The following is a 20,861-nucleotide window of genomic DNA, read 5'->3' on the forward strand; positions in this document are numbered from 1 at the left end:
TGCTTTTTTTAATTGTGTAGGCTGCTCTGCATTGTATGCTAAATGGGCAGATAAATAAACTGAATGAATGAATGCAAAAACGAATAACTATCCTTCATGACATGTCTCATTTATCTTCTATCAGGGAAGGGTGTTGGTTTCTGCTTTTCTAGTCCACCAATTTAATCTGGATCCCCATTTTGGGCATTTCATTTTCTAGACCTCTTCTCTTCTTAACCTGAGGTAAAAGGGTCTAAATAGTTCACATGACCTATCTTTCTATGCCTGTCTATGTGATTTCCCCAGCCTTGGAGACAGCTGCCTTGAGCAGCAATGTGTCAATTTTTGGATTAGCATGATGAATGAGCAATGGCTTGTTCAACTCTTTAAAAATCCTGTCTTAATGATGGAACAAAGAAACATTAAATACAACCAGATCATTTCTCTAATCCAGGCATTTTAAGGAAAAATTATAACCTATCAGCTGATTATACATTTTCTTGCAGGTTCTGCCAGCATGATAAGTCCATTTCCACTTCTAGACCCTTATTAATAACTTGCAACTTATAACTTATTAGGAAAATTGAGAGGGAAAAGTGACACATGGAAAGCATTCAAGGGAGGGGGGACACCGTTAAGACAAAAATTCTAGAAATAGCCACTCAAATCTAAGTGATTTCATGTCATCATATCCCTAGGTATCTGAGTAGCTTTCCACGTGTGGAATGCCATCAGCTTACATGAATTACAACGAGGAGCTTTGAGTCTTAATTCAATAGTCAAAACATAAGAAGAAATTCCCAGACAGTGCATCAACACTAAACTCGAAATCATCTGTCTAAAAAGTAAAGGAAGTAGCTCTCTTTTATTACATATTCAAAGGCAAAATTTACAAATGTCAGAACTGTATTTTATCCTTTCAGCTTTTGCCTCAATGGCCATATTCGCACACATTTCCGACAACGGTGAACAACTATTTTTCAGGCTGAGGGCTGCATCTGGGTTTTGACGGACATGCTGTGGGCCACATGCCAAAACTTAGATGAATCCAGGACAAAAAAAGAAATGTAATTTAACTTTAATTAAAAAGCACACAAGTTGCATGAACTTGCAAATGATTTATTCATATTCTGGTTTATTACTTTTAAAGTTTTCTTCCTCACCACAAGGACCAGAACTCCATTGACTTTTCACACCAAATTTAATTTTAACCTGTAAATGGCTTCAAATGTAATTCTCAGAAACTCCTACACTAAAAGAAAAAATAATTATCCACATTAGGGTTTTAGGGAAAGAAGGGTTGCTTGTTTTTAAAAGGAAACTTTGTGGTTCAGTTTCACTCACTGTGTAATCTGCATGTTTTTTCCCATACCATTTCATCCACTTTCTGAATTCTTTGTCCATCGTCTAGAAAGGTGGAAGAAAGGAAAAGAACAAACCAAAAGAAAATCCAGAGGTTAGATTTCTGCAAATAGAAGAAAGTGGTAACTATGGGAGTGTCTAATGAGAGTTTGCACAAGATTTGCACTAATGGATTCAGAACATTTTAGGGTTTGGAAGGCAGCTGAATTTAGTCTTATTTCTACAGAAGCATGGTGAAATTAGCACCAACATATTGAAAAGTTGGGTTTACCACCTGGGAAATTCAACTCTTGCGGTGCTTCTCAAATAGCAGCAGCCTACTTGGCACAGTGAAAGTTACAGATTTAAACCCAGATTCCTCCTTTTGAAGGAATTTCAGAAAAAACATCCCTGTGACAGCTATTGCCAAGGAGCATAGATGGCAGTGAGCTAGAGGAACATGTGTCCTAGTGTCACATGGGAACTAATAAAAATCTATAGAGCACAAGCTTTCAAGAATTTAAAATCCCTGGTACCTGGGGTTAAAAGGAAGAAAAAAGAATATTAGGGAAAAAAGGGCAAATAAAACCATGGATTGATTCCTATGCTGTTCAAAGGCAGCTTCATATATTTGTTGCCCTTCGTGTTATGGAGCCAAATTTGGTAGCTATTACAGCCTTCCCTATAATAGAGGTTATAGCTCAATTGTATATTCTACCCACCCACCTCCTAGGAAATTGTTCTGGGAAGCAATATCCCCTCTTCTAGTCACGATTCTACTGAAGCCCAGCCTGTCAATGCCTTCTGGTGCCCACACACCACCTCCTTTTACTATGTGTTGTACCCAAACCACCTATTTAGTATTTGGCTTAGAAAAGAATCCTTTCAAGACAGACCCCTGCAAAGTTAAAGAGTATCAAAAACTACTGGCACAGATCAGTTCAGACCACAAGCACTATGAGAGAAAAATTCAGCCAACAATAAGGTAGATTGGGCAGCTCCTTATTGAGGAGCAAAGTTTCACCTTCTGCAAGTGCAGTCTGAAGTGTTGAATTGTTACTAGCAGGGTACTATAAGATGCAGTTTGGTAACAAATAATAAAGCATTGGGCCTGGAATCAGTACCCGAGCTGCCATTTTGAAGCTGATAAAGCTCCTAGCCCTGACATGCTTGAGAGTGGGCTGCAGTTTCAGAAGCCAGAAAAATTCTGAACAACTTCAGGATCCATATATAGTTTCTTCCCTTTTTCTATTCTTGAGAAAATTATTTAATAACACAGTTACCACAGTTTTAGATGCTAAAACTAAGCATCTAAGCATTGAATGTTGAAGACGGTGTTTTTAAAAATGAATGGTATATGCCACTTTGGCCAGATTTCTTTAAGCCATGCTCAGCTGCTAACCTGTGTCACAATTCTAATCCAAGAAACTATGTTACCTCAGCATATTTGGCCGGAATATCAGCTTTCTCCACACCATAGTGATGCTTGCAATTTGTTGCTGCAGCCACCTGGAGCACAACTTGACCCACACCTAAGACAAGACAACAGAGAACTACAGTTAATAGGACTGCCCGAATGTCACATAAGAAGCTAAACTTGGAGTAAGAAGTTTACCTAAGAATTGCAAGTATATTACTGAACCTCTAAACGTGTTATTTTGTAGATCGGAATGTATGTCAGAAAATAGATTGCCCTGCACAACCAATATTTGGCTCACAAAGTCCAAGGTTTTTCTTAAAGCTACACTCTGGAAATGTAGATTAATATATAGGAACTAGTTTTCAATGCCAAAACCAACACTCTGCTCTGAGCTTGAAGCAAAAAGGTAACCAATGTAGCTGACATAAGGCCAGTGTGAAACATTTCAGGCTCCATGTGTCAGACAGAAGTCTGGCTGCCAGATTCTGAATCCACTGCAGTTTCCAGACTTGTTTTCAATTGTCCAGATAACTAAAGCCAGGTCTGTTTTCAGAAAGACATGGCTAGATTTGCAAGCACTTAATACCATGGGCATTTTAGAACTAGAGTTCCACAGGTAAGAACAGCATTGCCCTCTTCCCCAAGTCACTGTTTTATCTAGCCAATCCCATGCTATTCAGCTCATGATAATGTTCCAAATACAAATTTGCATTCCTTTTTAAAAAAACAAAAAACAATCATCAACAGAGAGAGAGAGGAGAAAGCACTCATGGCTCTTTCTTTTTTCATTTGTAAGACTGTAGGAAACTATGCCAGCAAGGCATGAAATCATTGCTATTTCTATTGCCTATCAAGAAGTAATGGGGAAACACAATAGCTAAAAATATATTAAGATTTCACGTATCATGGTGGAGTGTATAGCTGGGAAAATAAGAATTAGCACAGCAAATTATCAGGGAGCCCAATGGCTAAAGAGAGAATCCAGAAACTTTAACTTCCCACTGTCTCTTAAATTACTTAGCTGCAAGAGAAGGAATCATTCAGCCAAAAAACTATTCTAGATGTACCCAACAACTTGAGATTGTATAATAGTTTTTTTTTTCATGTTGGTTGCAAAATTCCCCAGGCTTATGGTCTTGTGGGACTTTAATCTGCCTTCCCTGGGCGCAGGGTTGGAGATGGCTCGACACATAACAGTGGTAATACACCTGACCTGGTTTTTCTGTCAGAGGAATGACATGGTGCTCTGAAATTGGGGGAGATATTAGTTTCTCCTCTGCCATAGTCAGATCACTCCCTGGTGAGCCTCCAATACTCTGGTATCACCCCTCTCGGCAGGGAGGCTGGGTCTATTCGAATGGCCCACCCCAGGTGACTAATGGACCAGTTGGGTTCCAGAGGGAGCGTGGGGTTGTTCTGGAAATCTACTGCTCTATTCGACTGAAGTGTTGGTGGCTGTTTGGAATGATAGAGCAGCTGCAGCTTTGGATTGGATCATGCCTGAGCAGCCTCTCCACGCCCATGGCTCTTGCAGTTCTCCACGCTATAAGGAAGAATTGAGGGAGCTAAAAAGGGCTAACAGACAACTAGAGCACTGCTGGCAGTAGACAAGGAGCGAAGACGACTGAACACAATGGGGCCTTAAGGGGCCTTTGCTCAACCCAACTAATCCAGACAACTTTTGTCCAGTTTCCAACTTCCCTTTTTAGGGAAGGTGGTGGAGAGAGTGATAGAGTGGCAGCTGCAGAGGACTGCGGATGAAGCACATTATCTGGACCCCTTTCAGTCAGGGTTCAGGGTGGGGTTTGGAACTGAAACAGCATTGATCATGCTCCTGGATGGCGGGAGCAGGATGGGGGTAGTGCATCCATCCTTGCTCTTCTTGATGTCTCAGCAGCATTTCGTACCATCAATCATGGTATCCTTCGGGAATCGGCTTTGGGAGTTGGGGGTAGGCGGCACTGTGCTGTTCTGGTTTTCCTCTTTCCTCCAGGGTCGATTTCAGTCCGAGCTGATGGGGGGCAGAGATCCAGCCCATGGCTCCTATTGTGTGCAGTGCCTCAGGGCTCGGTCCTGTCTCCTCTCCTATTTAACATCTACATGAAGCCACTGGATGAGGTGATCTGATGGGTTGGGGTGAGGTACCATCAATATGCAGATGATACCCAGTTATATATCTCCAGCCCAGGCCCATTGAGTGATGCTGTGGATGTCCTATTCCAGTGTCTGGAGACTGTAGGGGCCTGGATGGGGTGCAATGGGCTCCGACTCAATCCAAGCAAGGCAGAGTGGCTTTGGGTATTTGGTCCTCCTGGGGACAAGGTTTTTCCATCTTTGGTATTGGATGGGGTAGCATTGCCCCAGACAGACCTGGTGCACAATCCGGGGATCCTCTTGGACTTGCAGGTCCTGCTCAAAGAGCAGGTGGCAGCCACGACCAAAAGGGCCTTTGCACACCTTTGGGTTATGTACCAGTTATACCCATTCCTGGACCGGGAGGCTCTCCTCATAGTCACTCACGCCCTTGTTACCTCCTGTTTGGATTACTGCAACGCACTCTACATGGGGCTGCTCTTGAAGACCATTCAGAAGCTTCAATTGGTGCAAAATGCAGCTGCACGGGTAGTAAATGGTTCTGGATATACAGCATATGTAACACCAGTACTATGGGAGCTGCATTGGTTGCCAGTGTGTTTCCAGGTGCAATTCAAGGTGCTGGTTGTCACCTTTAAAGCCCTGCATGGCTTAAGACTGGGTTACTGAAGGGACCGTCTTCTCCCAATAGTTTCTATCCATCCAATTCGGAGTAGTAGGTTGGGGATGCTGCGGATCCCGTCAGCCAAGGAATGTTGGCTGGCAGGGACCAGAAGGTGTGCCTTCTCAGCCGTAGCCCCTGCCCTTTGGAACATTCCTCCTCTGGAGCTCTGGAGGGCCCCAACCCTGCTAGCCTTTTGTAAGGCTTTAAAAACCTGGCTATGTGCCAGAGCCTGGAGTCCCGAAAGTGTTAGGGAGCCGTTACCTTGTTGCACTGTTAATTTTAATATAATTATTATAATTCTCGGCTGCCTATATGTATAATTTGTAATGGTTTTAATGATTGAAATTGTTCACTGCTCAGAGTCACTTGGATTGAGATGGGCGGCTATAGAAATTGCATAAATAAATAAATAAACAAATAAACATTCCTCTCACTTTCACAGTGGGTTTGCCATGTGTTACAGGGAACTGCTCTATAACAAGGAGAAGGTCAGCCTCCCTAGGTACCCACAACAGCCATCCACTGTTTTTCCTGGGCTAGGTAAAAGCTAACCAGAGAGGGGGTGGGCGAATCCACCATGACAGGGTCATAGAAATGCTACCTTATTAGCTGCATTAACTAAAGTTCCCACTTCTCCAACTGCTAGGTTCCATTTAGGCTTATTTATGCTCTGCTTTTAGTCAAAACTGGCAACACTTCTTTTAAAATTTGCAATTACAGGAGATATTAAACTTGGATCTTTCTTAAATTAAAAAATGAACCTGAGGACTTCTCAGAAGGCTACATGAGCTCACAAGAGGAATATAGTCCTGAAGCCACCTAGAGATTCTAAATAGAAGTACTAGATGTAAAGTCAAAAATGAATGCACCTGGCTAAAACTACAGATTCTGGAGACATAATATCACAACCATTGGCTGGCCAAAGCTTGATGTCACATGCTATTATTTTTCTTTCCACCTCCACTCCCACACTCTCCCTCATTTTGTGGTTCTCAGGAACTTAGTTGAACACTGATGATGTCAATTACCACAATTATGATATTGTGAATCATAACCTGCTTTCATCAAGTCAAAATTGGAAAACTGGTATAGTTTGCAATTCCAGTCTGAAGGCAAAACTTTGCATTACAATAAATTATATTTCCAATTCAGTACTGTCTATTAGAAACCAACACTGCAGCTCACCAAGACATTAAAAAAGTAAATGCCAATGAACATCTCCAGTGAGAAAACATGAATTTCAAATTATGGACTGGTTATTCACAAAACACAACAATTCTGCTTGAACTATTTTAAGCAGAGCCAGAAAAGGGAACTGTACAGTGAACACTCACCACTGCCTAAGTCTACAAAGAGGTCATCTTCAGTCATTTTTATTTCATCTATCATCTGGGCCACCAAGTCAAAAGAAGTCTCTCCATACACCTCTGGGGAAAAGGGTTCATAGTTGTTGAGTTTTTCTGGATCCGTCACTGAGTGGTTATACACTTGCTGTAGGATATGGCGCAGAAGCCCATTGGAAGGGCGGGTATTCAGTTTCATGGGCTGGGTGGTTCCTTTCCACTAAAGAAAGAAACAAGAAACCCATTTATCTCAATCACAGTTTTTTATAGCAAAAACACCTTTTAAAGCACAAAACTCCCCTCAACCCATGTTCATAACATCAACAGCACCACAAACATTATTTGAGTAGGAAAATGTAGGCTGGCAGAGTTAAAGTAACTGAGTGAATTATTCACTGTGCAACCTATGTTGCCCTGACTTCTCAATATACAGGCAGCCTATCTGCCATGTTATCAGACTTCCCATAAAATCATTAACCATAAGCATGGTCAACTTACATCTAACCCACTTTAGTTAAGTAAAAAGCATGTGTGCTACCAAAATTCTAACAAAGTGTATTGTTGGAAGTAATCGACATCATACACATCATGGTCTGTGCTTTCTAAACAGCAGGCAAACTATGGTTTGAAGCTATTTCTTTCCTTTGCTCAGCATTCCTGCTGCTAGTGGTGAAGATAAAAGTAACCCAACTAGACCACAGAGCCATCCAATCCAGAAATGTGTTTCTATGTTGGCCAACAAGCTACTTCTGAAAAGCATATAAGGAAAGTATGAAAGTAACAGTCCTTCTTTGTCATGCATGCCCCTAGGTACTGATATTCAAAGGCAGGGTAAGTCAGTAAAGTGAGCTGAACTGCCTGCTGACCTTGAAATCAGTTGCCCAAACAGATGGCAAAAATGGCAACAGAATGGCAAGGAACACATACCAATTGGTGAATGCTGTCAATAGCTCGGTTGTATTTGTCACAAAGTCTTTGCATACTTTCAAAGCTAAAAATGAGACAGAAAAACAAGAGTAATCAGCTAGCAAATACATATTCTCTCAATATTCTTACAATAGTCTGCCCAGCCACAAACATCCTACAGAAGCTATATTAAACTTTCTGGGGAGTTGCTTCAGGCAACTCCCCAGAAAGCTTTGCTAAAATATCTTCTAATTCCTTAAATGATATAGAATCAACATGTTGGATACATATTTAAATATAATTTGTCAGTGAATACATCTAAACAATCCCCAGCGGTCACAAGTAAATCAACTGAAATATTTGTCTAGGAATACTTATACTTTCAATAAAATACTCTTGTGGCATAGTCCCATACATTCAGAAATTAGTTCTATTGAGTTCATTGGGGCTCACTCATACATAAGAGGATATAACTGATCGCATTAAGGCTGCAAATAAAATTAAATTTTCATTTGAAAGTTACGTTTATTGAAATGTTTAAAACAATTAAGATAGCACAATTCATTAACTTGTACATTGCTTAACATGTCAGAATTAAAATGCATGGATACAGGTGCACCTTTATTCATACTAATAATTCTGATTTTCAGAAGCAGCATTTCAAAATACTTTAATGTCTAAGTTCTCCTAGGGGATATTTGATTGTCCAAGTAAATGATGCTTGTTTTCCAACTTGGTGCCCTCTGATGCCCATACCATCTGGATATTCTGGAAATTGTAATCCCAGTAACACCTGGAGGGCACCAGATTAAGGAATGCTGCTCTAGGTCCATCATGTGAGCTGGTTGGACTAATGGTCCTTTTCTAAACCAGGCAACTTAACCGAGGATGAAAGAATTAAAGAATCATTTCAGGACATGAGGGTAAAGGGGGAGGAAAGAAGGGAGGGACATGGCAGTCACATGCCCACTGCATAATCAGATTTCAAGCTTCAGTGCAAAGAGCTGTTTTGTGTGCAGCTATACCAAAGCAACAGGGGAGGATACTGGAGCATGTCAGCAATTCTATCCTCAATAAAACTGTCTTTGTAACTGAACAGCCAACAATATTGTTGCCTAATCCCAAGGGTGTGTGGTCAATACTAATTTATCTCTTGTTGTGTTTATTTTTTCAAAAGGTATCCCAGGATACCTCAGTGGGATACACAGTAGCACACTCCTCTATCTGGAAAGAGCCCAATGGCTTATCTAACTTTTGCAATGAGAATACAGAAGTACCTTTCTTTCCCTACAGAAATATGCGTACCAAGTGTTGCCAGTTTCCATATGGAAACCTACCAAGTGTTGCCAGTTTCCATAAACATTAGAATCCATATGTTCAGAACAGGCACATCAGTAGATGGAAAACCTCTTTGCATCTGAAGCTGCTAACCAACTCTGTAGTTGCTACTTGCGGTTACTTGAGCAAATCTGTCCTCCAGTGTGATGTGTTGTTAAACATCAGGGGCCAGGAAAGACAGGCTCAAATGCAAAAGAGTGGCCATGTTCTAACTGAAGCACTATCAGGGAAGATCACAGAATTCTAATAAAAGAACAAGTATAACTAGTAAGTGTGCCTACCCACACATTCATTAATAGCAGTCCCTTTCAAAGAGTAAGGTACAGAGGAAAAACACAAGAGAAAATATCAGAATGAAATGTTTGCCAGATTAACTGATTCATCATATTCACAAACAGTTAAACTGATAATGAACAGCAACCTCGTTTGCCAAGAATATCCATTATGTTGTGCAATTATTGACAAACGGGATAGTATTAACAAATGCCCTAAAGGCATAATAACAGCCTCCATGTATTGTATTGAAGCATTCAGTACTGGAGGATTAATGCATGAAGACTTTGTCAAAGTTAAAATGTTTTGCTTCTCTTGTAAAAGAAGGCTCATGAATTAAAATTAAATTAAATTAAATTAAAATGGAGTAAAATAGATTGTACTATGAAAATATACTCCCATGTATGCTGCAAAGGATACAAAGTCCTGCCATTTAATATTTAATATAGGTCCTTGATTAGGCTGAAGATGGCATGCAGGATTTAGTACTCATTTTGTCATTTCAGGAGGAAAAGATAGCATGCAAAGTAACTCAATCGGTTTATCCACAAAAAATGCAAATAAACAACCTCCACCCCATTCCAGAATTTACTATTAAGGTCAATGCTTAAGCTCTAAACCTCTCCACTTCTTGCTAAAATATGTGAAGTTCAAATAATCAACAATCACCATATGTGCAGAAAGGGTTAGTTAAAAAAAAAGAAAGAATATTTATTGACATGTGACTACTTTACTATTTCATCTGTGCTGACTGCAAATTTATTTCTAGGCTCTCCTTAATTAAATCCTAAAGCTGCAGGATCCTGCCTTGCCACTGAAATCAGGTTAAACGACTCCTTTGTATATTCCATTTTATCTATCCCTCTTTTAATCAGAATATGAGACAGAACTCTTCTGTTCGCTGAAATCTGTTTAACAGTCTCCTTAAATATATACTGTACTGTTGTTTCTTTGAAAGCTATTTGTTTCACAGCAGTTTAAACTTTAACTTGGTTGATCAGATTAATAATTGTATCTGTTATTTCGTTTGCTTTTCTCTTGTGGTAATTACACATATCACAGCCCTCAGTACTGTTAGCCACTCGGGCTTTCTAGGAGTTAAAGGCAAGGTATTCATCCAAAAAAATTACACAAAGAAAGCTTAAATTAAACTTAAATTAAAGGTTTAACAGAATTAAGCCCAAGTGGCTGTTTAGCCATTAAAAAAACAAAGAAAAGGAATTAGAGCAGCTTTCCCGAACCTGGTGCCTTCCAGATGTTAGGCCACAATTTTCATTTTCCACAGCCATCATGATCAATATGAAAGACACCAGGTTAAGGAAGTTACTATGAACAATCACAGCCAATTATAACTTTTTTTCACTGCAAGTTCAGCTAACACTCAGGATGGCAAAATGAGATTGCAATTAATCTGGACAGAGAAGAACAAGATGTCATTCAACTGGGAGAAATGTAATTACATTTAGGGGAAAAAAAACATAGGACACATATAAGATGGGAGGTTCATGACTTGGAAACACTACATCTGAGGAGTATGTATGGTATGGTCATTGTCAATGAACATGAGTCAGCAGTGTGTGAGACAGCTGCTAGAAGGGCAGTGTAGCATTAGAAGAAGCATTGTATCAAAGACACATGAAGTTGTTATTCCTCTCTATACAGCACTGGTGAAACCACACCTGGAATACTGTACAATTAAGGGCACCATATTTCCAAAAGGATTTTGATGGGTTAGAGAGTTCAAAGAATGGCAACAAAGATGATACAGGGACTTGAGGGCATGCCCTGTGAGAACAGGCTGGGATGATTAGTGTGAGGAAAAGAAGACTTTGGGGACACATGATAGCAAAATTCAGGTACAGAAAGAGAAGCTACAAGAAAGATGGTCAAGAACTATTTTCCATGGCCACAGAAACCATGTCCAGAAGAAATGAATATATAAGTTGCAGCTATCTAGATTTCATAAATACAAGAAAAAAACTTCTTAGAGGTACAACACCAATTATAGACTTTAAAAAAGAGGCCTGCACACTACAGAGGGGTGGACTAAACGATCATTGGTCCCTTCCAGCTCTACAATTCTATGGTTTTATTATTCTAAATATAGGATATCTAAAGTTTATTAACTGCAGCCTTGCCTAAAAGATGCAGTTTGGATTGTGTTGACTGGAATTGCAGAGTAATTGATAATCCAAAGCTCCCTAAGGCTATTTTGGCAGTACAGCAAAGAAATCTTTCAGGCTACTGCTCCAGATTAACTCACAACAGAACAACACTTAAGGGTCCAAAGTCATTTTTAAGATGCATCGTATCTCCTAACAGAGATATAAATAAAAAGGCTGCTGTGGTTTATTTTGGTAACATCTGCTTCCAATTCACTTTGAAGTGGAAAAGGAACAACCCCTAACAATGAAACCAGGATTCCCTCAAAGGCCTTCATTAATGCCAATTTTGGTTACTAAAAATGCCTTAGGAGAGAAAACAGAAAGTAGCAATGCTTAGGCTACTCATTTACTGCTTGATATTTTGCAGCAAATCACTGAAGGAAAAGAAAGGGGAGGGGGGAGGTTTCATGCAGTGGCTACTATTTATTAAAGTAATTTTTCTACCTGCCTTTCAGCAAATATGCTCAAAAATGCTGACAAAATAAACAAAAATAAAAAAGCCAATAAAACACATATGCAAAACAAATTATATTTTTGGATTCAGGTAAAATGTCAAATCTGCAACTCAGCAAATAAAACATCTTGCCAAATGGAAGACAACGAGGGATAGAACAAGCCTTGTTATGCAGGGAGTTGCAAAGCACAACTGCAACCAAAGAAGACCCTCTCCTGCATCCAAACTATCATTCAGATTTGGTGGGATGTGATAAAGATGAAGATCTTTGCCAACAATTGAGGTTCATTTCTTCTCAAGGACTTTTTAAGCCCCTTGCTGCTTCTTCCACATGCAGTTAGTAGCCCCAGTTATAGTGCCTACGACCTTGTGCTACCACTTCTGTACTGTTGCCAACAAAACTGCATGGATGTGTCCATACAGTTACCAGAAGTTGAATTCAACATGAGGACATCTTTACTTTTCTAATGGGATATATTACTATAGCATTATCATATACTTTGGACTAAGATAGGTAATCTGATGTTTTCCTGATGGGAGGAAGCTTGCCCATTCAGACAACGGCTATCAGAATGTTCTCTGTCCCTTCCTCTTGATACTCTCCCACCTTGTTGCAGCTACTCATGTTGAGGTTCTAAGAAACTGTATGGGGCCCATCTGGGTCATTGGGGCATCACTGAAAATAAAGACATTCTGGAAAATAAAGATATTCAGGAGGTGCTTTGCTTTCTAGCATACTGACTTCCATTTTTAATTAAAATATATAGTTTTTAAATGTAAAGAATCAGGTGGGGCATGGATCCTATCAGCACTCAAAATTGTGTCTATGGGGATACTAGTGCCAATGAAACCATATTGGAGCCCAAGGCTCATCATTACATCTAAAAATTTTACTCTTTCATACCCTGCACAATTATGATAAGCTAAATAAACTTCCTAATTTCAGGTGGTCCTCGTTTAACGACCACTCATTCAGCGACTGTTCAAACTTGCAACTGTGCTGAACAAGTGGTAAGTACAACCAATCTTCAGAGTTCTGGCCGTTGCAGCATCTCTGTGGTCACATGATCATGATTTCTGACATTCCCTGCCAGCTTCCCACAAGCAAAGTCACTGGTGAAGCCTGCAGGAAGTCGAAAGTTGTGGTCATGTGAGGTCCTTCCTTACCAGAATTGCTGTTGCTAAGTGGCATGGTCACATGATGTCGCACTTTATGACCACATTGCTTAGCAATGGCAATTCCAGTCCCAATTGCCATTGTTAACCAAGGATTACTTGTATTATGTAAACAGCTGCTATATTCATAATAAATATAACAGAAATATCCAAAAAGCAGTATTTATATTCTTTAATTATTTTTTCAGCATCTGAGGTTAATTCTATGCCAGGTACCAATTACCCAAATGTCTTTTGTAACTGCAGCGGCAATTCACAAGCCTACTTTAATTGCTGCATTTAGCCCTGCTATAATAGGTTATCCCTATTGAAGAATTAAACAGATTCTCACTGTCTCACCTTTTAGTATCATAGTCAATTAAAACATAGTTTTCCATAGCAAGCTTGAGGTCTGGAATTTCTTCACAGACCCACCTGAAAAACAAAAACAAAGAAGATCAATTAGCCTTACAAACAACTCTCCAAAGTTCCTATATTACTTTCTGTTTTTTTAAAAAAATCCCTGCCAGTCCAGATACATTTACTATTAATCATCTGCAGCTCACTGGCAGTCTAAGAAGAAAGAACTTACTTTGATTTACTCAACTAATACTGAGAAGCATTCTTACTAGTCAAGTATTCAGCCTAATAGTTATTTTCAAGTCTCCAAGAAATAAATGTTAAGTGGTTAAACTTTATGCATATTATTTCAGGAACACTCCTTAACAACAGCCATGTAGAACAATATAATTAGCCTGCAATATTAAGTGCTCAGTTACTCTCACATCTTTGAAATAAGAACGTGCAATACAAGTCCACTGAGACCAATATGGTATAATCTGACAGTACTAAATGGCATTTCCACCACTGCCACCTGCCCACTACCACAAATCCTTGGAACTGGAGATGCCAGGGATTGCCATCTTGGACTTCATCATGCACAGCAGATGTTCAACTACTGATGTATGAATCCTTCCTTCTGATGTTTACAATGCTTTATGTTTTTTGCAATGCTGCAATCCAGCAGCAGTACTGAATGCTGTAAAGGCTGAAGGTTTGGGGTAATGGAAATTCTAAAATGATAGTTATTCACTGGGAGAGGTCTAAATTAAAGGATAGAAAATGTTCGTTTATCACCATCAGCAAGGATAGATGTTTGTGGTGGCAAGCAATAACTTATTGCAGAAAAAACTGCAGCACGATATAAGCACTTTATCCTTGCTCCCCAACAGCCAGCCCTTAAAAAACCAATACAAGCAGCTCATGTAGGCACATCCTGTAACAACAAAGCTTTGAAGAGCAGTAGAAGTTGTTTTCTACTGATGCAGACCCTGGAAAGTGGGTTTTTTTTTTCCAGCCTAGAGATACCAGGCTAACACAGTGGGGAGAAGTGATGCCAAAAGAAGATACTGTGAGGTAAGAGGCAACCATACAAATTACTTTACCTCTTCTGTGGAGGCAACGGTCATTAGCTTTGAGTACAGTAAGTTGCCAATTCTGGCTTGACTTATTAGTCAGACCATGATTTGTGATAGGTCTTGAGGCACACAGAGAATCCTCATAAAGGGAAAGCACTATTTCTATTATATCTCCCTTGACCCAAATTACACCCAGTTCATGGAAGACATAGGAAAGGAACTCTTAGGTATACTTATGTTTTTGCTTTCTTCTCAATAAACTGTCTTGATAAGGCTTGGCCTCAAAAACTGATATACAGCACAAATATTTTAAATAGCTGGGTTGTGTCAGACAGAGGGGCCCATTACTGGACAAGGCAACTTGTAGCTTATCCTTCACTTCAGGGTTCCATAAAAGGCTGCTATCTTCTGAAATGCATCAACAATGCTAGAAGGCAATAGCAATAGGAATGAGGCAATGCTGCTTGCCCAAGAAACTTAAAACCAGATCCCGTTGGGGCAAAGAAGGGAGCTCTCTAAAGGCTTTGATTTCGTGGTTTTCTACAAGATAGCCATTTCTGACTCATAACAGGGTCACTGAGATCTTTGACAGAAAGCTGTTTAATGCAGTCAGATAAAGCTACAACAACAGGCATAGCTAGAAGGGAGTTTCTGGTAGAATCCAGCTGAGATTATCTGAGCAGCTATTTAGGATACATGGCTGCACTACTAAAATCAAGCTATTGGTCCATAGGTGATTCCACACATGAAGGACTGAATCTTTTCTGGCCCAATTAATATTCAAAGCAACATACTGCACTCCTTTCTCTCAAGGCTTCCTCTTCTTGAGGCAAAATCTCAGTCTTGCTTTCACTGGCTAACAGAGAAAGTCCTCCTATCAATAATAATGTTCCCAACTGCTTGCCAAAGGAGCATGTATGAATATGCACCTACACATGTACAGGCGCACATGGACATTAATGCTGAGGAGGATATGTCTGGCCCAAAGGCTCAGGGAAAACAGCAAAATAATTCAGAGAGACTACATGGCCCCTTCTGCTTCAGTAGAAATAATGAATAAAGAAAAACATTCCCAATAAATATTTTGTTTTGAAATGAGAAAATGTTAATATTTACTCAAAATGTCTAGCATACAGATATCCATATAAATAAACATCAGAAATCATTCTTGTGTATATAGAAATACATCAAAATATCTTCAAATATGCTCATAGCCCTTTATACTGTACCTTTATGTTTATTCAAATGTATTATTTAATACTAAATAATAACTTATTTTCAACTTTTATTTATCCCTATTTCTCAAAGGGCAAAAATTATGATCTTTACATATGATGCAAGCAGTTTGTAGCACACCCTTTCTCTCTCCTGAACAAAAATAGGGTGTTCATAGTTTTAAGGTTGCTGTTATGTATATCTCAAATTATAAGCACCATTAATTAAACAGAGTAAATGTACAGACTGTAGCTTATCCTGTAAATTTCATAAATATGTCAATGATACATTCATTTTAAGTTAAACTTATAAAATATGTTCACATCTGTTAAGTTCATATCTAATATATTTCAATGTGACCTCAAAAAACTGCTTTTTCCTCTAGTTTCAGAATGTCTGCAAATTTTACTTTTCTAAGCCTAGTCCTGAGAAACTGACCAGCTGTTTGCAAAAGTTACAAAGGGACCTGCTCTGATTTCCAGGTTGTGAAAATCTTTATAGTGAATGCATTTCAAGCTTTTTAGGCCTCACACGGAACAGTAACAGGTCTGTTGTTCAGAGGACAGCATAGACTTGCACATTTTCAGTCAGTCTATAGTACAGTTGAGCAACCTGCAGGTTAGTCAGAAATACTGCCAGCATCCAGGCCTACACAACCAGGAACAATGAACAGACAAGAATCCCATGCCTCCCTATGTCCTAGAACAGAAGGGTAAACTGCAAGCGATGTATTCTAAGCTGGGATACAGAGAGTCAAGTCCAGTATATTGCCTACTATCAAATTCCCAAAGTAGATGCACAGCTATAATTACTGAGGGAAACACCAAGGTGACACATTGCATCACCTGCCTCACTACCAGCTGAAGTGACTGAAGTACATGATCGCCCTTGGACCTATGCACTGATATGCGGTTATTCTTGGCACTGGGAAACACTGAACAGTGTCCTCAACTGGAAAAGAGTATAGCTCAAATGCAGAGCATAGAATTTATATGTGAATAGTCCCTGGTCCAATCCTGAAATATCCAGTTATAGGAATCAGACTGCAGGTAATATGACAGACTTTTGCTGGAAACTCTACAGCTGCAGTTAGAGTAGGCAACACTAGACCAGGAGAAGACACAGGCTGCCTTATGCTAAGTCAGGCTGTGACTAGATGCATACAGCATAACTATATCATAATGGGATTTGTTTTTGGATTAAGATGTTGTGTAACCTTGGCCAAATAGTTTGTTCACCATAATTTCTGGTTTGGTACCATCATCCAGCCCACCAAACTAGGATATCAAAATCATGGTTTACTGCAATATATGAACCAGTCCTATATTCCTACATTCCATTATTTTTTAATGGAACCCAGAAATGGTATTTTAAGTCTATACAGAAAAGCATACCATATCATAAGAATTTGAGATTACACACCAAGTATAGAATCCTAACAAGAACCAAGTTTCCATTCTTCATCTCTTCCCTATCAGAAGACTCACTTGCTGCTTTGAGATGCAGCCCTGGGAGGGTCAGGGGGAGAAAAAAGCAGAGAGAGTGCTTTGCAATGCATATTTGCCTTAACACCTACCGAATTGTCTCAATGATTTCGTGAGCAGCATCATGGTGTTTGTCCTGAAACAACAAAAAAACAGAAAGAGGTGGCTTCAGGACATCTAGGAAGTGATATCATCTATGTTGGCTGTCAGTACAAGAGTCATTTGCTTTAACAAACATCTCATCACTTGCAAATCCAGAGAAAGGAAACTTAACCTGTTTTATTAAAACATTTTGTTAAAAATAACACAACACAAATTCTATGCTTCCTATTTTTCCCCAACTAATAACACATTTGTGTGAAAACTATTCATTTTGCAGCTTCTATGCAATACTAGATCAGCCTACTGCAATTCTATTCCAGGGCACCATTGGATGATAATAGGAGTTATAATCCAACACGTCTAGAGGAACAGTTTTAGGAAAGCTATGCTAAATACTACCAGTTGCATTCTGTATCAGTGGAACAGAGAAGCCAGCTCCACTCCCAAGGCCAATTTTATCTCATCCTGACAGCAAGCTAAATAAAAGTGTATGATAAGTTTAACTTCAAATTTTGTATGCAGCATGTCAAAAAATATGTACTTTTTATATGGTAACATAGAAGAGTAGAAACCAATGCTTGTCATGATGTCTATATAGAACTTTCATATTTCGAAGAAGCCAACCTCTGATTTCCAGATGCTAGAGAAAGACAGTAAGGGTGAGCTGTAACATTTGTATCATCTGTGGGGCTGTTGCGGGGAACTGCTTGATTGTTGTGGAAAGCAGAAAGATGGATTAGTTGGATCCTTAGTCAAAACCAACAAGATTCTTGATGACTTCCAGGGGAGGTATGGCGAACTGAAGACAGCTCAGCGAAAGTGGAGCTGATGACTGGCGAGGCCAAGGAACTGGTGAGTAGACTGGTTCCTTGGAACCTCTCGGGCTAATGAGAGGACTGCAAATCACCTGCATACACTCCAGATGGCTCCTCCACGTGAGGAGACTGCAGGACAGCAGTTTTCCACAGGTTGAGCACCAGGAGACGATGGGATTAGCCATCTTGCTTGCAACCACAGCGGAAACTTTTAAAGGACACTAAGTTCACAAACCTCACTTTCTAATCACTTTCGGAAATTGCTCATTAACTACTTCTAAACTATTAGAGACCTTCCAAATAACAAGTTTGAGGGTAAGTCTGCCTTCAATTCTGAATGAAAGAAAAATTTAATCATAAGCTTCAGAATTTAAAGAATCTGAAATATACAGCAAAAAGGTAAATAAGATTTTGATCTTAGAAAGTTATAAATAGACTAAGGGCCAAGATAAAATTGGAATATTGAAACTTTTACAGTCAGATTTTGGAATTAATTATAAAGAACAGTTTCTTGTGGGAAATAGATTCTGTTTTGGTTTTCACAAGACAAAACAAAGATAAGCAATTTCATGATTTCAAAAATTGGACACTAGAGGGGACTAAAGTTTTTAGGTAGAGGAAAGATTTACAAGCTTGTAAAATGTTGCAAAACATTATAACAATGAAAATATTGAAAGAGACTTTTGAAGAATGGAATCAGAAAATAGTAGCCACAATATCAACAATGTCAGTAATGATGTCTGCTTCTATAGATAGATTATGTTATTGAAGAAATGACAGATGTAGAACAAATGTTATATGGCAAGATAGAGATGGTGTCGAAGGTAGATTTACAACTGACAAGCCAAGATAATGACTTAGAAAAGGATGTTTCACTGGATTTACAAAATAAACTGGCTGAGGTTTTAAAATTTAAAAGGGAAATACAAATGATAAAGTAAGAGAGTGACCTGGATAATTTTTTATTATTAGATTTACAAAAGAGGCTTGTTAAAGCCTTGAAGAACTCTGTGCAATGGGACAAAGAAGAAATGAGGAGAAATCAAATCCTACAATACTTGAATGAACTAAAGATTAAGACTGTTAGAAGTAAAAGGAAGGAATATAAAGTTGGTTTATTTGATCAAGGTTAAAATAAGACATGTTGTTACTTCTGGCGACCCTTTATGGACGTTCTGCTGACACCAGGACTGAAAAGATGATGCTTTATGGATTTGTTTATAGATAAGAAATGGGATATGGGATGAAGAGATACGCGTTTGTAATCTTAGGAGAGGTGAAGAGTCACTAAATTTGTTTATACTTGTGATGAAGGTTGAAAGTCACTTTATATATTTATTTTCTCTTTATTATATTCTTACTTTTTCTTCTCTCTTTCTTTTTCTTGCACTTTTTACTCCTTTCTGTTCTCTTTTCTTTCTTTAAGTTTATATTAGATTTTACTATTATAATCAAAATTCTTAATAAAAATGATATTAAAAAAAGACAAGATTCTTCTAAAATTCTTATGCTATGCAAAAGAATAGCCCTTGCTTCTGCTTCCTTTTCATTTCAACTGTTCTTTTAGGGAGAAAGAAATAGAAATTAACACATGATCTCTTTATTGAATTTAAAAAGATTAAGCTTTCCATATTCCTAGTGAATTCAAGACAGCGGTGAAATTAGAAATGGGAATATCTTGACTCATAGCTCAGTATTTTAACCACATGCTATACAAGAATATGAAGGAATTCCAATGGAAAAGGATAATATTAGAAAGTTAGAAGAGGTGTTTGATGGGAAAATTTGCTTCCAGATGTTCTGCTCTTAGGCGTCTGCATTTTCAGTTAATTTATTTCAAGTAGCAAGTGATGAAGCGATATCTTTCTCTGCCTAAGACACTGGATACAGACTAGATTCAACAAACTAGACGGACATACATTCTACATAAAATAAAAAGACATCAAATCAAATTTAAAACAAAAACAACCTATTTTTTTCTTGAACCAGAACAGATTTTGAACCATTATCTAAAGTATTCAAGAACTGAAGTAGCTACGTGGTATGCAGAACTCTACTGAACATCTTCATCCCTTACGTTATGCAGGGCACATAGCTCCTCCCTCTGATTTTCTATTCATATATTGTGAAGAACTCTAACAGAAGATCATGTGAACAGCTGTATACAAAGACTTTCAGATAAATTGGAACCAAACAGCATATGAGTCACATGAAAATCTTTGTAATAGTACTGTAATAGTTCTCTGTAATTTTCAGAAGATTAAAATGTCACTCTTTCCAAATTAGGGGTGAGCTTTAAGTGAGAAATTGATAAAAATCAATGTTTTTTTTAAAAAATAATGTATTTAATTTATATTACATTTATTTTTAAGATGTAAATATTATGTTTCTTATAGAATAACCAGACAAGCATAACTTAAATATAAGGATATTGGTAATATATTTTATTTCTTAATAGAATCAATACGCCTACAATTGAGTTAAAGGAAGTTTCCCTAGAATAAAGAAACACTTTGATCATTTCTCAAATTTATTATATTATCCCTAAGAAACATTGGCGTTTCAGTTTCACATGATGAAAATAAGTTGCTCTAATCTGCCTAGGAAATCACAGTTTTAAGAAAAGCCAGAAATATGTTATTTAGGGTATTCAAGCCAGAAAGCTCCCTGGGTGGGGAGCTTAACAGATAAGGGA

General features: G+C 38.5%; 1 protein-coding gene across 4 annotated transcripts in view; it reads right to left on the reverse strand.

The window, feature by feature from the left end:
• The window catches only part of DOT1L (DOT1 like histone lysine methyltransferase), an 81,223-nt gene that overhangs the window by 47,983 nt on the left and 12,379 nt on the right, over positions 1-20,861 (reverse strand). For 3 of the 4 annotated variants that reach the window (XM_088149464.1, XM_088149462.1, XM_088149465.1), the window contains exons 2-7: positions 17,342-17,385; positions 13,493-13,567; positions 7,769-7,832; positions 6,833-7,061; positions 2,758-2,852; positions 1,324-1,386 (exon numbers count right to left, since the gene is read on the reverse strand). In XM_088149464.1, coding sequence (XP_088005590.1) covers positions 1,324-1,386; positions 2,758-2,852; positions 6,833-7,061; positions 7,769-7,832; positions 13,493-13,567; positions 17,342-17,385 — 570 coding nt within the window. The remainder of the gene's footprint in view (positions 1-1,323; positions 1,387-2,757; positions 2,853-6,832; positions 7,062-7,768; positions 7,833-13,492; positions 13,568-17,341; positions 17,386-20,861) is intronic. The other variant, XM_088149463.1, reaches the window with a different exon arrangement.

This window comes from Python bivittatus, unplaced genomic scaffold, assembly GCF_059951505.1.
Source record: "Python bivittatus isolate LINGU-HERP-01145 unplaced genomic scaffold, Pbiv_v1 ctg000580_np1212, whole genome shotgun sequence".
Taxonomy (NCBI): Eukaryota; Metazoa; Chordata; class Lepidosauria; order Squamata; family Pythonidae; genus Python; species Python bivittatus.